The sequence below is a fragment of the Mesoplodon densirostris genome, chromosome 4, assembly GCF_025265405.1.
Source record: "Mesoplodon densirostris isolate mMesDen1 chromosome 4, mMesDen1 primary haplotype, whole genome shotgun sequence".
Taxonomy (NCBI): domain Eukaryota; kingdom Metazoa; phylum Chordata; class Mammalia; order Artiodactyla; family Ziphiidae; genus Mesoplodon; species Mesoplodon densirostris.
In genome coordinates, this window is record NC_082664.1 from 95,305,679 (window position 1) to 95,322,956 (window position 17,278).

Consider the following 17,278-nt stretch of genomic DNA (forward strand, 5'->3'; position numbering starts at 1 on the left):
CAAGCCTCAGTAAATTTAAGAAAACTGAAATCATATCAAGCATCTTTTCTGACCACAATGCTATGAGATTAGAAATTACAGGGGAAAAACCGTAAAAAACACAAACACATGGAGGCTAAAAAATACGTTACTAAATAAACAAGAGATCACTGAATAAATCAAAGAGGAAATCAAAAAATACCCAGAGACAAATGACAATGAAAGCACAATGAATCAAAACCTATGGGATGAAGCAAAAGCAGTTCTAAGAGGGAAGTTTATAGCTATACAAGCCTACCTCAAGAAACAAGAAAAATCTCTAGTAAACAATCTAACCTTACACCTAAAGGAACTAGAGAAAGAAGAACAAACAAAACCCAAAATTAGCAGAAGGAAAGAAATCATAAAGATCACAGCAGAAATAAATGAAATACAAACAAAGAAAACAATAGCAAAGATCAATAAAACTAAAAGCTGGTTCTTTGAGAAGATAAACAAAATAGATAAACCATTAGCCAGACTCATCAAGAAAAACAGGGAGAAGACTCAAATCAATAAAATTAGAAATGAAAAAGTAGAAGTTACAACAGATACCACAGAAATACAAAGCATCCTAAGAGACTACTACAAGCAACTCTATGCCAATAAAATGGACAACCTGGAAGAAATGGACAAATTCTTAGAAAGGTATAACCTTCCAAGACTGAACAAGGAAGAAACAGAAAATATGAACAGACTAAGCACAAGTAATGAAATTGAAACTGTGATTAAAAATCTTCCAACAGGGGCCTCCCTGGTGGCGCAGTGGTTGAGAGTCCGCCTGCCGATGCAGGGGACGCGGGTTCGTGCCCCGATCCCGGAGGATCCCACATGCCGCGGAGCGGCTGGGCCCGCGAGCCATGGCCGCGGGGCCTGTGTGTCCGGAGCCTGTGCTCCGCAACGGGAGAGGCCACAGCAGTGAGAGGCCCGCGTACAGCAAAAAAAAAAAAAAAAAAAAAAAAAAAAAAAAAAAATCTTCCAACAGGGCTTCCTTGGTGGTGCAGTGGTTGAGTCTGCCTGCTAATGCAGGGGACACGGGTTCGTGCCCTGGTCCAGGAAGATCTCACATACCGCGGAGCGGCTTGGCCCATGAGCCATGGCTGCTAAGCCTGTGCGTCCGGAGCCTGTGGTCCGCAATGGGAGAGGCCACAACAGTGAAAGACCCGCATACCACCAAAAAAAAAAAAAAAAAAAAAAATCTTCCAACAAACGAAAGTCCAGGACCAGATGGCTTCACAGCTGAATTCTATCAAACGTTTAGAGAAGAGCTAACACCCATCCTTCTCAAACTCTTCCAAAAAACTGCAGAGGAAGGAACACTCCCACACTCATTCTATGAGGCCACCATCACCCTGATACCAAAACCAGACAAAGACACTACAAAAAAAAAAAAAAATTACAGACCAATATCACTGATGAATATAGATGCAAAAATCCTCAACAAAATCCTAGCAAACAGAATCCAACAACATATTAAAAGGATCATACACCATGATCAAGTGGGATTTATCCCAGGGATGCAAGGATTCTTCAATATATGCAAATCAATGTGATACACCATATTGACAAGTTAAAGAATAAAAACCATATGATCATCTCAATAGATGCAGAAAAAGCTTTTGACAAAATTCAACACCCATTTATCATAAAAACTCTCTAGAAAGTGGGCATAGAGGGAACCTACCGCAACATAATGAAGGCCATATACGACAAACCCACAGCAAACATCATTCTCAATGGTGAAAAACTGAAAGCATTTCCTCTCAGATCAGGAACGAGACAAGGATGTCCACTCTCACCACTATTATTCACCATAGTTCTGGAAGTCCTAGCCATGGCAATCAGAGAAAAAGAAATAAAAGGAATACAAATTGGAACAGAAGAAGTACAACTGTCACTGTTTGCAGATGACATGATAGTATACATAGAGAATCCTAAAGATGCCACCAGAAAACTACAAGAGCTAATCAATGAATTTGGTAAAGCTGCAGGATACAAAATTAATGCACAGAAATTTCTTACATTCCTATACACTAATGATGAAAAATCTGAAAGACAAACTATGGAAACACTCCCATTTACCATTGCAACAAAAAGAATAAAATACCTAGGAATAAACCTACCTAGGGAAACAAAAGACCTGTATGCAGAAAACTATAAGACACTGATGAAAGAAATTAAAGATGATACCAACAGATGGAGCGATACACCATGTTCTTGGATTGGAAGAATCAATATTGTGAAAATGACCACACTACCCAAAGCAATCTACAGATTCAATGCAATCCCTATCAAATTACCAATGGCATTTTTTACGGAACTAGAACAAACCATCTTAAAATTTGTATGGAGATACAAAAGACCCCAAATAGCCAAAGCAGTCTTCAGGGAAAAAAACGGAGCTGGAGGAATCAGACTCTCTGACTTCAGACTATACTACAAAGCTACAATAATCAAGAGAATATGGTACTGGCACATAAACAGAAACATAGATCAATGGAACAAGATAGAAAGCCCAGAAATAATAAACCCATGCACCTATGGTCAACTAATCTATGACAAAGGAGGCAAAGATATACAATGGAGAAAAGACAGTCTCTTCAATAAGTGGTGCTGGGAAAACAGGACAGCTACATGTAAAAGAATGAAATTAGAATACTCCCTAACACCATACACAAAAATAAACTCAAAATGGATTCGAGACCTAAATGTAAGACAGGACACTATAAAACTCTTAGAGGAAAACATAGGACAAACACTCTTTGACATAAATCACAGCAAGATCTTTTTTGATCCACTTCCTAGAGTAATGGAAATAAAAACAAGAATAAACAAATGGGACCTAATGAAAGTTCAAAGCTTTTGCAAAGGAAAGGAAACCATAAACAAGACGAAAAGACAACCCTCAGAATGGAAGAAAATATTCGCAAACGAATCAATGGACAAAGGATTAATCTCCAAAATATACAAACAGCTCATGCAGCTCAGTATTAAAGAAAACGAACAACCCCCATCCAAAAATGGGTAGAAGACCTAAATACACATTTCTCCAAAGAAGACATACAGATGGCCAAGAAACACATGAAAAGCTGTTCGACATCACTAATTATTAGAGAAATGCAAATCAAAGCTACAATGAGGTATCACCTCACACGTTAGAATGGCCATCATCAGAAAATCTACAAACAACAAATGCTGGAGAGGGTGTGGAGAAAAGGGAACCCTCTTGCACTGTTGGTGGGAATGTAAATTGATACAGCCACTATGGAGAACAGTATGGAGGTTCCTTAAAAAACTAAAAATAGAATTACCATATGATCCAGCAATCCCACTACCGGGAATATACCTAGAGAAAACCATAAATCAAAAAGACACATGCACCCCAATGTTCACTGCAGCACTATTTACAATAGCCAGGTCATGGAAGCAACCTAAATATCCATCGACAGACGAATGGATAAAGAAGATGTCGTACCTATATACAATAGAATATTACTCAGCCATAAAAAAGAACGAAAATGAGTCATTTGTTGAGACGTGGATGGATCTAGAGACTTTCACACAGTGTGAAGTAAGTCAGAAAGAGAAAAAACAAAAGTATTAACGCATGTATGTGGAACACAGAAAAATGGTACGGATGAACCGGTTTGCAGGGCAGAAGTAGAGACACAGATGTAGACAACAAATGTACGTACACCAAGGGGGGAATACTGCGGTGGGGTGGGTATGGTGGTGTGCTGAATTGGGCGATTGGGATTGACATGTATACACTGATGTGTATAAAAGTGATGACTAATAAGAACCTACAGTATAAAGAACCAAACAAACAAAAAAGCCTATCTGCCTGTGTTCAAATTCTAGTGCTGCTACTTACTAAGTACAAGAATCTGAGGAAAAGTTGCTTTACCTAATGCCGTGATCTTCTAATCAGCATCATAGGATAATAATAACACCTATTTCATAAGATTGTTGTAAGGATTAAATGGGTTAATGTATGTAAAGTACTTAGAAGCATACCTGACACATATTAAGTACTAAATAAGTGTTTAAGTACTATTATTATTGTTTTTAAATTAATTAATTTTATTTATTTTTGGCTGCGTAGGGTCTTCCTTGCTGCATGCATGCTTTCTCTAGTTACAGTGAGTGGGGGCTACTCTTCGTTGCAGTGCGTGGGCTTCTCATTGCGGTGGCTTCTCTTGTTGCGAAGCACGGGCTCTAGGCACGCGGGTGTCTGTAGTTGTGGCTCTTGGGTCTAGAGTGCAGGTTCAGTAGTTGTGGCTCATGGGCTTCGTCGCTCCGCGGCATGTGGGAACTTCCTGGACCAGGGCTTGAACCCGTGTCCGCTGCATTGTCAGGCGGATTCTTAACCACTGAGCCACCAGGGAAGCCCTCAACTACTATTATTATCATGGGAAAATAATCAACAAAAAATTAAATATCAGTAGACAATTCATATCCCTCTTTTCTGACATAACAAGAAACAGATCCAAAAATAAATAAAGACACAGTAGGAAATCAAGATCACTTTAAACATTGTATAGGACAGATCAAAATGCACAGGTGTACAAATGGTTCATTTGAAAAGAACGTGATATTCTGAAAAAAAATTAACATTGAAAATATTAATTTTTCAGAATGACTATACTCAGTAAAACATCTTTAAACAAGAATAAATTTATTTAATTTCTTTTAAAGATTTAATGATATACAAAATGTATATAGTATAATATCTTTAATACATTTTTTCTTTCTCCCCCCCATCAATATTAAACACTATTTGAACAGCTTATCTCTTTTTCCCTTGTCTGTATCTATGAGATACACTACTGAATGCAAATAAGATTTACACTGCTCCCTCCCAAATAAAAATTAAAATTAGTACCTAGGGGAAAAAAAAAGAAAGAAAAATAGTCAAAGCAAAGTACTTCAGACAGATGAAAAGCTTTTCTTGTTGTTGAGTATTCAACAATATCTGGGGCAGTTAAATTACATTTTATTGGCATAAAGTTGCATTGCAATCTCCCAACATCACGTAATGATAATCCAATTCAATTTCTTCAGTACCACAAACAATATGCATGTTCAGATGTTCCTACACAATTTTAAATATATGCAAGAATTCATGTTTACATTCTGATTTGATATACTGGTCAATAAAATCTTTTGACGAGTATGTAACTTCCAAGTTGTAACTATAGTAGATATAGATAAGAAAAAAGCACTTTAACTTTTCTCACAAGGTAACTTCTCTTAGACAGTGAAGTTTCTCCTTTGATATATTTAGGTTATACCAGTCTACCATGGCTTTCTTCTACTTAACAATGTTTAAAAAAAAAAAAAAAGCACTAATACTTTGCACAATTTGGGCTCTATTTAACGAAAAAAACTGGCTCTATCTTTTAAATAGGAGCCTAACCCTGATTCATAAGGTCCCTCTTAGAAAATGGTTTTCGGCTTGGGCTTTCTATATCCCTGTAGATCTAGAATTGTAACAAGCCATCTCCTTTCCCATGAGATGGGAAACAAGAGGCATCTAGCTGGGCACTAGTGACATCATCACTGAACACACTAAAACACACTGAGGAAGACACCTGACTGCCATTTAACCAAAAGACTGGGTGATTTCTTCATTTCGCTAGCTGAATGGCAGTAAACCAGCTGCCAATAAAATCTGCACGGACACCTAACTTTGGTTAATGGTATTGCACCACATGAAGAGAGGGTATTACCCTCATCAGAACAAAGTCAAATGAAATCCTCTGTTAAAAAGAGCCCTTTAAAAAGTTATAAATACTAATTTTTCTTTACCTTTAAAATTTAACAGCTGCCAGCTGTATTGTATAGGGAGTTCCTGACTAATTTAATCAGGTGAAAAGAATATTGACCTTTTAAATGTGCCAGTTCAGCATATTCAATTAGCACATGCTTTTCTTTATTACCAAACAATTCCCTCCTAAATGAAAAGTGACAGTAACATTTTTGTGAGGTGTAGGCAAAACCGATGATTCAGTAATATTATAACATCAGACGAATAGAATTAGTTGATTCTGATTCTTTGGTGGAATTTCCAGGCTGAAGAGTCAAATCAGAAGGCTCATCCTGAGGAAATATAATTTTGTCAGGTGTATAGTCATTCCTCTTCAGATCTATATTCATGACCCCCAACAAAAAAAAGAAAAAGAGTCAGTATCGCTTAGAAACAGAAAATTAAGAACATTTTCTAAATCAATTTCCCTCTAAACATGCCAGATCTATTTTCTACAAGGTTTTTATAAATTCAAAAGTCACAAAATTTATACACATAAAAATGAAATCATTCAACAAATAATTATTACACTCTGACCATGAGTCAGTAACTCATGTAAGTGTAGAAATGCAGCAGTGAACAAGGCAGGTAAGGTCCCTGTTCTCATGGAGCTTATATTCTTGTAGGTGAAGAAAAACAAATAGAAAAATGACAATTATAAGTAGTAGCAATGCTTTAAAGAAAATAGTGTGATGAGGGTCAGGTGGGAGATGGTATAAGGTGATTCTTTTAGATAGGGCTGGGCAGAAAAGCCACAGGAGGTAACATATAAGACCTGAATACTAAGAAATGACCTATCAAAGTCCCAGGAAGAGTACTCTATGCAGAGAAAGTTAACTGCGGACTGCAAAAATGAAATGGACTTGGTGTGTTCCAAGAATGGCAAGAAGCAGCATGGCTTGCATGTAGTGAATGAGCGAAAGACTAGGAGAAAATGAGGTCAAACAATCATTAATGGTCAGCAGTTGTCAAACTACAGCCTGTGCGCCAAATCTGGCCTACTTATTTTTGTAAATAGTTTTATTGGAATGCAACCATAGAAATTTGTTTACAGATTGTCTATGGCTGTTTTTGTTCTACAATGGGAGAGTTGGGTAGCTGTGACACAGGCCATATGGCCCACAAAGCCTAAACTAAAATGTATACTTCCTTTGTTTGTCTTTTACAGAAAAGTTTGCTGACCTCTGATTCATGGTTTGCAAGCTAAGTACAGATTATGGTGAAAATCCACTGGAAAGTATTAAGAAGTCTTAAGGGAGGAATGTAATCAAATTTGTTTAAAATGACCATTCCAGTCGTCACATGAAGTCTTGTTAGAGGGCAACTGGTAAGAATCCAGGAAACAAAATGGTGGCAATGACGATGAAGAGAAATTGATAAATTCTAGGAAGATTTCAGAATTTGAGCAGACAGAATTTGACAGATTGGTTATGAAAAGTAAGAAAACAAAGGAACTGGCTAGCTTTTAGGTTTTGAGCCTGAGCAACTGGGTAACCATTAATGAGACAGGGAAGCAGAATTTCGTGGGTAGGGGTGGAAAATGAAAGTCAAGAGTTCTGGAGCAAAAGTGTTACTTAAAAGTAATTCAAGTAGCAATGTAGGAAACTCAATATAGAAACAGGAGCTCAGGAAAAAAGTTAGTCTTCAGTTAAATCAGGATGTAGACTGCCTTTATAGCTATGGGATAGGATGAACTCAGGGAGTAACAGACATATATGACAATGGTTGCAGAACTGGAAAACAATGTAGTAGTATCAAATTTATACTTTATAAACAAACCATAGTCGTGCATATACTCTTATACTTTTATCTCCATGTAAAACAGAACTAACACTCAGAATATGAACTGTTAATTTTAATTTCAGTAATAGTCTATATTCAATGATCCAAATACATATTTACTAGAGTATGAACAATTTTTGATAAACTTTAAATTCAAGACTTTGCCAGTAAGGCCTTAGGGAACACAAATTAATTTGTAGCTGAAGTGTACACAAAGAACAATGTACAGAAAAAACACAATTATAATTCAAACACAATTATAATTCAATTCACAATTATAATGCTGTTAACTAATGGTGTAACCATGGGCAAATCATGTAAACTCTTATTTTATGTTCTGTAAAATGATGGATTTGGACTGGGTTGTTTTTAAGGTCCCTTCCAAGCTGTAAAATCCTGTAAATGACAATTTAAAAAACAGATATGCTATTAAATACTGCATTGTATCAAAACCAAATAAAAATTATATCTGGGCTGCCTGTTAAATTCATCATTGTGTGTTCTACTTCTGGCTTAAATGGACTAAGCATATTCCATCCTCTCTCTCTCTCACTGATTACAAGTAAAAACTGATTACAAGTAAAAACATGATACATAAAGCAACTATCTCAGATTTCTGAAAAGTAACAGTAGACATATAGGAGAAGGAAATCAGAACTTGAAGAACGATTTATATGGTGGTGAGCTTCCTGTTTTTTTCCCATCTCTTATTTCTGGGCTTAGACTTGAAGATAGCTCAATCACAGAAACATACAGTGAGCATGGACACAAAAAGCTCCAAGACCTTCTGGCCACAGGATAAGGAAGGAGGACCCTGTGGGATGGAAAATGTTGAGGGGAATTCCCTTTTTCATTATTCTTTTTGCTCTTCTGCCCCTTACCTAAGCCCTGGTCATGAAGAAGCATTCCTATAGTGGTGGCAGTTGGGCAAGAACCTACAACTCCAAGAGAAAACCCTTCTCTCTGACCAGAAGAACTGAGAATAGGTACCTCTATGATCCAAAAAGTATTATTTTCAGCACCAGAAACAGACCTAATTGCAGAATGTGTGTGACAGTGCAGGGATGCCAAAATCCTGGCTTTGTAGTCAGTGTACCAAAAAAAAAAAAAAAAAAAAAAAAAAAAAAGGAAAGAAGAGGCCCCCGGGAGTCACAAAGTAAGGAAGAAATCATGGAGAGGAGGAAAATGGAGAGAGAGATACCCTAAATTTATGTATGAAATCCCAGACTCATGCTTGAGTGGCACATATGTGGAAAGACGGCACAGCATAGGCTTTGAGAACTAAACTATGGTGCAGACCTTCACTCGTGTCCCAGACTTGCCCTTGTTTGACACACATGAGAGAGACCTGATTAATAATGCAAAGGCTTTAAAAACTAAACTGACATTAGAGGCACAGCCACACAGAAAATAGACTGGGACTTGTGAACTGAATTTAACTGAGTTGACTGCCTACTAACACCAAAAATCTCAAGGATTCAAAATTCAAAAATTCAAAATTCTCTATAGAGGATTTTTAATAAGACCTCAAATCTTATAATATAATATTCAAAATATCCAGGACACATTCTAAAATTACTAGAGATACAAAAAACAGGAACATTTCAAAGATTCTAAAAGAAAAAGACAACCAAGAGAAGCCAATCCCAAGGTTACCCAGATGGTAGAATAATTAAAGACTTTAAACTAGCTACTAGAACCATACTCCATGACGTAGGACAAAGACTTGAAATGAAAGGAAAAATAAGTTTTCAGCAAAGAAATAATCAGTATAAAGAGACCAACAGGAAATTATAGTACTGAAAAATATAACTGAAATAAAAAATTCAGTGTATGAGCTTAATAGCAGAATGAAGAAATAAAGAATGAGTCAGTGAATGTGTGTGTAGATCAATAGAAATTATCCAATCTGAACAAAAGAAAAAAATTAATTTTTAAGGAAGTAATCAGAGCCACAAGTTCCTGGGTGACAATATCAAAAGGTCTAACATTCTTTTTATGAGACTCCAGAAAGAGAAGAGATTGATGCAGACAAATATTTGATGAACTAATAGCTAAAAACTCCCCAAATGTGATAAAAGTCATAAATTGGCAAATTCAAGAAGCTTAGTAAAGCTGAAACAGGATAAACTCAGAGAAAGCTACAACTAGATGTAACTGCTACCTGCAGTTAACATAACCACAGAATCAAACTGCTCAAAACCAAAAATAAAGAATAAATCTTGAAAGAAGATAGATTGTAATGATACATCATGTATAAGGGAAGAACAATTCAAATGACTGGAGTTTTCATCATAAATAACAGAGGCTAGAAGACAGCAGAACATTTTTTAAGTGCTGAAAGAAAGAAATGTCAACCTAAAATTCTAGATCCAGTGAAAATACACTTCAGGAATGAAAGTGAAACACATTCTTAGGTAAGGGGAACTAAGATCAACCACTAAAAAAACTAAACATAAAGATAAAACAGAATACTAAAACAGAGCAAGGGGTGTGGGGTGTGGGGTGGAGAAAACAACAAAAAAACCAAACCAGAGACATCAATCAGAAAACAATAAAACAGCAGATCAAAATCTAACCATATCAATAATTACATTAAATGTAAAGGGTCTAAAACAGCTATTATAAGATGGAAATGGTTAGATTTTAAAAAACAAATTAAACCTAGGAGCTAACTATATGCTGTCTATAAGAAAAGCACTTTAAATAGAATTAAGATATACAGGTAAAAAGAATGGGAAAAGATACCTGATGAAACCACTAATCACAAACTATGTTAATATCAGACAAAGCAGACTTTAGAACAAGGAGAATTACCATGGCATTAATTTAATAAAAATTAAATCACCAAGAAGTCATAACAACTGTAAATCTTTATGTATCTAAGAGCAAAGCTTCAAAATACATGCAGGAAAAATTGATAGAACTGAAAGCAAAGCAGATAAATCAACAATTATACTTACAGACCTTTCTTCTAAGTAATAAATAGAATAAATAGAAAATCAGCAAGGATATTAAAAACCAGAACAGCACTATCAGAAAACTTTCCTTCATTGGGACTTCCCTGGTGGCCCAGTGGTTAAGAATCCGCCTGACAATGCAAGGGACATGGGTTTGAGCCCTGGTCTGAGAAGATCCCACAGGCCGCAGAGCAACTAAGCCCGTGTACCACCACTGCTGAACCTGCGCTCTAGAGCCTGTGAGCTACAACTACTGAGCCTGTGTGCTGCAACTACTGAAGCCCACGCACCTAGAGCCCCTGCTCTACAACAAGAGAAGCCACCACAATGAGAAGCCCGCACACCACAATGAAGAGTAGCCCCCGCTCGCCACAACTAGAGAAAGCCCATGCATAGCAATGAAGACTCAATGCAGCCAAAAATAAACAAACAAAAAAGACACCTGTAATTAATCCATAGGTCAAAGAAGAAATCTCAAAGGAAATAAGAAATATTTAAAAAATAAAACTAAAACATATCAAAAATTTTTTTAAATACCAAAATTTGTGGGATGCAGCTAACACAATGTTTAGACAAAAATTTACAGCACTAAAATGTTTTGTTAGAGAAAAAGTCTCAAATGAATATTTTAAATTTTTACCCTAACAAACTAGAGAAAAAACAAACTAAACCCAAAGCAATCAGAAACATGGAAATAACAGAGAATAAGTCAATGAAACTGACAACAGAAGATAGAGTAAAACAATGAAAACAAAAAGTGGTTCTTTGAAAGTATCAATAAAACTGATACACCTTAGCCACACCGACCAAAAAACAAAAAGCACAAATTACCCTAATGAAAGATGGGATTCACCACAGACGCCCCCACAGACATTAAAAAAAATAAGAGTAGTATCATTGACTCTATGTCCGTAAGTTTGACCATTTAAATAAAATGAAGACAAATATTGTATGATCTCACTTATACATGGAACCTAAAAAAACAAACAAACTCACAGAAACAGATGACTTGTGGTTACCAGAGGTAGAGGGTGAGGGGAGGGAGAACTGGAGGAAGGTGGTCAAAAGGTACAAACTTCCAGTTATAAGATAAATAAGTACTACGGATGTAATGTACAACATGGTGACTACAGCTAACACAGTTGTATGATATACAGGAAAGCTGTTAAGAGAGTAAATACTAAGAATTATCGTGAGGAAAAACATTTTTTTCTTTCTTTTTATTCTATCTATACAAGAAGATGGGTGTAAGCTTAATCTAGTGTGGTAATCATTTCACAATATATGTAAATCAAACCATCATGCTATCCACTCTAAACTTACAGATATGTATATCAATTATTTCTCAATGAAACTGGAAAAAAAAATGGACCAATTCCCCGAAAGACACAAACTACTAAAACTCACTCAAGAAACTGACATCTATTTTAAAAAATTAAACTTAATTAAAAAGCATCTGACAAAACTTCAGACTGAGATGGTTTTGCAAGACAATTCTATCAAACATTTGAAGTGGATAATATCAATTCTATACAATCTATTCCCCAAAACAAAAGAGGTGTAAACACAACTTATTTTTAAGGTCAGTATTATCCTGACACCAAACAAGACAAAGACAGTACAAGGAAAAAAAACCCCATAGACCAATATTCTTCATGAACATAGATATAAAAATCATCAACAAATATTAGAAAATTGAACCCAACAACACATAAAAAAGATAATATACCATTACAGGGACTTCCCTGGTGGTGCAGTGGTGAAGACTCTACACTCCCAATGCAGGGGACCTGGGTTCAATCCGTGGTCAGGGAACTAGATCCTACATGCATGCTTCAACTAAGAGTTCATATGCTGAAACTAAGGAGCCCGTGAGCTGCAACTAAGAAGCTCGCCTGCCACAACAAGGACCCAGCACAACCAAAAAATATATATATACATATATATATATATATATATATATATATATGTATATATATAAAATATACCATGACAAGTGGAGTTTGTCCTCGGAATACAAGACTGGCTCAACATTTAAAAAGTCAATCAATGTAATTCGATGTAATACTAACCAGTTGAAGAAAAACCAAATGATCATACAAATAGATGCAGAAAAGACATCTGACAAATTCAGTGAACATTTAGGATAAGCGTCTTCAAGAAATGAGGCATGGAAGATGTCTACTCTCACTACTCCTATTCAACATTGTACCTGAATTCCTTGCCATTACAAAAAGTCAAGAAAAAGAAATAAAAGGCATACAGATTGGAAAGGAAGTAATAAAACTGTCTCTATTGTCTACCCAGAAAATTCCAAGGAATTTACAAACAATAAACAAGAACCAAACAAACAAAAACCTCCTAGAACTAAGTGAGTTTAGCAAGAACACAGAATACAAGGTCATTATACAAAAATAAATAATTTCTGTATCTATGAACAATGAACAATTTTTAAAAGTTTACAGACAGTAGTATTAACATGCTTACTATGTGCCTGTCACTGTTCTAAGTACTTCACAAATACCAACTCATTTAATCCTCAAACAAACAAAAAACAACAAACCTCTATGATGTAGGTATTCTCTGAGGCCCTGGAGTCTGGCTCCCAGGTCCAAGCTCTTGATTACTACTATATTATTGGTCATAATGATAGGGACTTTTAAAAATACAGCTCAAGGGTGAGTGCCAGGCACCTGTAATTTTGAAAAAGTTCCCCAGGGGATTCTGACACACACCAGAGGGTGAGAACAACTGGTTTGTGATGTAACTTATGATTCAATAATAACTTGTAATTCTTCAAATATAAGATGAAGTTACTATCACGAGAGACTGTATCTGCAGTTCCTCTTCCTGTTTCACAGAATACTCTTTTCCCAACTCTTTTCCAGGCTAACTTGAAAGTCTATTCATCCTTCAGTTTTAGGCAAATCTGTTAGTTCCCCAGGTAGCATTCCCTGACTTCTAAGTTTGTCTTAAGTGATCTGCTTACCTGTTCTATTTTTTCTGCTTGGCATTTATGATCGTCCTATAATTCTCTGTTTATCTTGTCAGCATCCAAGACCTGGCTAAACTCCACCGAGTGCAGGGACCATGTTTGTCTTGTTCACTGTGCATTAATGTCTAACACAATTCCTGGCATCCAGCAGACACATAATAAATATGTATTAAGTGAATGGACTTTGTGGTTTTATAAGTAATTACTGAAAGCATAGATCCATTAATAACCAAAAATATGTATTTATACTTCTGGCCTTATGAAATTCTGTAGTAATTAACTTTGCTAACAATTTATATATTATACTGATTAAGAAAATGCTTACCTGGAAGTTTAAGCTTTCTACAGCAAGAATTACAGTGATGTTTTGCTCTGAAGTTTTTTATTGCATCCTCTCCTAGGTTTGCTGGGCCAAAAACCATATCACAGGATCTGTGGAATTGGTAGTTAAAAGAAAAAGTCAGTTAATGCAAATAGAAATATAGAATTTGAAATTACAAAAATGTCTTAATGAAATTATTAAAACTTATTACCTCTTTTCTTCTGCCTTTATCACAGATGGGTCAGTCAAATTTTCACCCACACCTTTATATGTATATATTAAAAAGACAATTTATGTTATATAACTGATATAAATACATAAGTATAATAAAAAGTCACAAGAGATTCTATAGCATCATCAACCATTACACAATGTTAAATTATTCAGAAGAGGATAGTTTTTCACTCTTGATATTTCATAACTTGACTTATGACCTCAACATTGCACTAGGAACAAACACAGTTCCTACGACATGAACAACAGTTAAATGTCAGAATAGGTAGGTAGGCATCTAATCTCTTGGTGACACCAGTTTCTGATGCAACAAGGCCAAGCTGGAAGTAAATATCTCCTTATTTACAATCTGCCCTTGTTTCACCGTAGTTAGCAAAGAACAATTAGGTACATGAAGGCATGATCTATAGGTCATTTTCAAAGTCTTTTGGATTTTTTAAAATCACAGGCTAACATATAAATACATTTTCTTGCAAAAGATTCAGATTTCATAAAGAGTAAGATTGTGAACATCTTCCTTCATCTCCAGCCCTCTCCAGAGGTGTTAAAAGTGTGGTTAAATCTTTTCAGTCTCATCTATTCATTCATATAAAGAACAACTACTGATATTTGAATAATCATAAAATATTTAACCCATTAGAATGAAACCTAATAAAATGGGTAGAATTTCACAATAGGAAAAGCTAGAATTAAAACATGAGTCTAATTTCTACTCAGATTGGCAAAGATTCAGTAAATATTCAGTAATGAAGAGATGGTGAAGAAATGGGCACAGTGATGAGTGATCACAGTGCTGAGTATGAATTCATATAACCTTTTGGAAAAGTAACCTGGCCGTTGCTATTGAAATTGTACTCATCTCTAAAACTAAAAATAGGGTGACTGTCTCATAACAGAGGATGTAAATAATGTTATGCTTCCATACTACAGCTGTTAAAAGGAATGACTCAGATTTATCAATAATGATCCAGAAGATGGCTATCATGTATTATTAGGTAGAAACAAAACAAAACAAGTGAAATACACACACACACATACATATATATAGCATGATCCCAGCTGGAGGAAAATCACAACACAAAATGATTAAAAATAAGTTTAAAAATTTGTAATTTGTCTTCACAAAGGTAGAGGAACAGTAAAGATGGGAACATTTTGTTCTTTATATGTTTCTATATTGTTTAACTTGTTTGTAGTAATTGTCTAAAATATTTCTATGAAAAAAACGGCTCCATGAACACATTAATTTTGTAGAGAACATCACTATTACTCTGCTTATTAAAAATAACTGCCAACTTTTAGTGGCCTCACTTTCTAGGCATATTTGAAGATGGATTCGCTTGTCTTAATAATATACATCAGAGATTTCACTATATATATCACTTAATCATTTATGTAAAATGATGAATTTACTGAAAAAAGGACGGCTATTTTTACACAGATTTTCTTTCTTGAGTTGGTATTGAAACTCAATACCAACTGTTTGCTTTTCAACAAATTGTTTATATTTGGGAGTATCTATATAATGAAAGAAGTCATCAAGTGACAAATATTCTAAACAATTGTTTTTATGTGATTTGAAATCTGGTCTATGTTGACATTTGAAATTAAAGCTGCTCTTTAGGGGCAAAAAAAAAAAAATGGAACCTATAATGTGAAAGTATCATCCAGGCAGAGCTGGCAATTTGCTCAATTTCATTTTTCTTTGACCTTTCTGTGAAGCTGCATAAACATTACTCTAAGCAAATCACTGCTCTCCTAGTCATAATTTTTTTTCCCTTTTACATGTATGAAGGAATCTGTCTACAAAGATAGCTATGCTCAGTTTTTCCCTCCTTGTATACATGCTGCTCTACCTTCCAAGTGCTTGAATCTATTCCCTACCTCTTGAATCTGAGCTGTCCTTATAATTTACCTTGACCTGTAAAATGTGGCAGAAGGGATGTGGGCCCACTCTGGTCCTAACCTAAGAGTTTCTGCTTTCTCTCTGGAGGAAGCCAGCTGTCATGTAAGAAGTCTAACTACCTGAAACTACCATGCTACAAAAAGTCCAAGCTACCCAGCCATGTGGAAAAATCACTTCGTGGCGAACTGAGGAATTCAGCTGTCTTGAACAGAGACCTAAGACATTTGGCTCCAGTCAAGCTGTCCAAACTAGTCTCCAGCCATTCAAACCCTCCAAGGGGACAGTAGAGATGAGCCATCCCCAAATTCCTGAACCAAAGAAGTGTAAGCAAGCAAAATGGTTGTTTTAATCCACTATTAGGTAGTTTAGTTCACAGTAATAGATAACATAAACACCAGGAACAATACAGATAGTTGTTATTGTTTTAAAGAAATGGTCTTTATACTTTTAAAGAAATTAAGGCTACAGATCTATGAGTGGAATAGGGGATTTCACATGTTTTTGCTTATTAAAACATCTGTATTACCTAAATAACAATTAAGATAGCATCCCACTCTTCAGGGCCCTGATAGCTATATACTATGGCTGTTATTGACTTGCTTTTTTAACAGCTTCTGCTGACCTAAGATTTTACCCATCCATAAATTAGCAGATTTCTGTATATTGCTCATAACACATGAATAGATGAGAACCTAATGCATAATTCCCTTTTAGCAGTTTTTTAATAAATTTACCTTGTAAATCAAGTACCAGTAACTCCCCTCTTGTATATTCATAAGTCCAATGGCTAAAGGCTAGCATGATCTCTTCCAGTGTATTTGTTGGAATAATCTCATCACCATTATTGTTGTTATATTTTCTAAATTCTCCAGTCATACATTCTTCCACAGCAAACCACTGTCCTGCTGAATGGCAATACAGCAGGAAAACTTCAAGGAACCTTATGAAAAACAGTCATAGATATTACTAGTAGTTTTTTTTAATGATAAACAACCAAATGACAATTTTTATTGATTTAATCTTAACCAATACACAAAATATGCCATATATAATTCTTTCAGCTCTGCAAACACCTACACTTATTCACATTTTTTAACTCAAGTTCAGTGCCCTCAGAACGGTTCCTGCTCAATTTAGTCATTTTATCCTATACAAGTAGTTTTCTTAATAAAATTAGAATCCATCTTTAAAATGGGTAAATAATGAAATATTCAGCATCAATAATGAAGGTCAAAAGAGAATGCTATCCACA

At 35.4% G+C, this 17,278-nt stretch overlaps 1 protein-coding gene across 2 annotated transcripts in view; it reads right to left on the bottom strand.

Annotated features, from left to right (window-relative positions):
* Positions 1-4,119: 4,119 nt before the first annotated feature.
* Positions 4,120-17,278, bottom strand: part of TRPM7 (transient receptor potential cation channel subfamily M member 7) — a 126,193-nt gene continuing 113,034 nt past the window's right edge. For both annotated transcript variants that reach the window (XM_060096833.1, XM_060096832.1), the window contains 4 exons: positions 16,761-16,966; positions 14,098-14,149; positions 13,890-13,996; positions 4,120-6,167 (listed from right to left, as the gene is read on the bottom strand). In XM_060096833.1, coding sequence (XP_059952816.1) covers positions 6,037-6,167; positions 13,890-13,996; positions 14,098-14,149; positions 16,761-16,966 — 496 coding nt within the window. In that variant the 3' untranslated portion in view covers positions 4,120-6,036. The remainder of the gene's footprint in view (positions 6,168-13,889; positions 13,997-14,097; positions 14,150-16,760; positions 16,967-17,278) is intronic.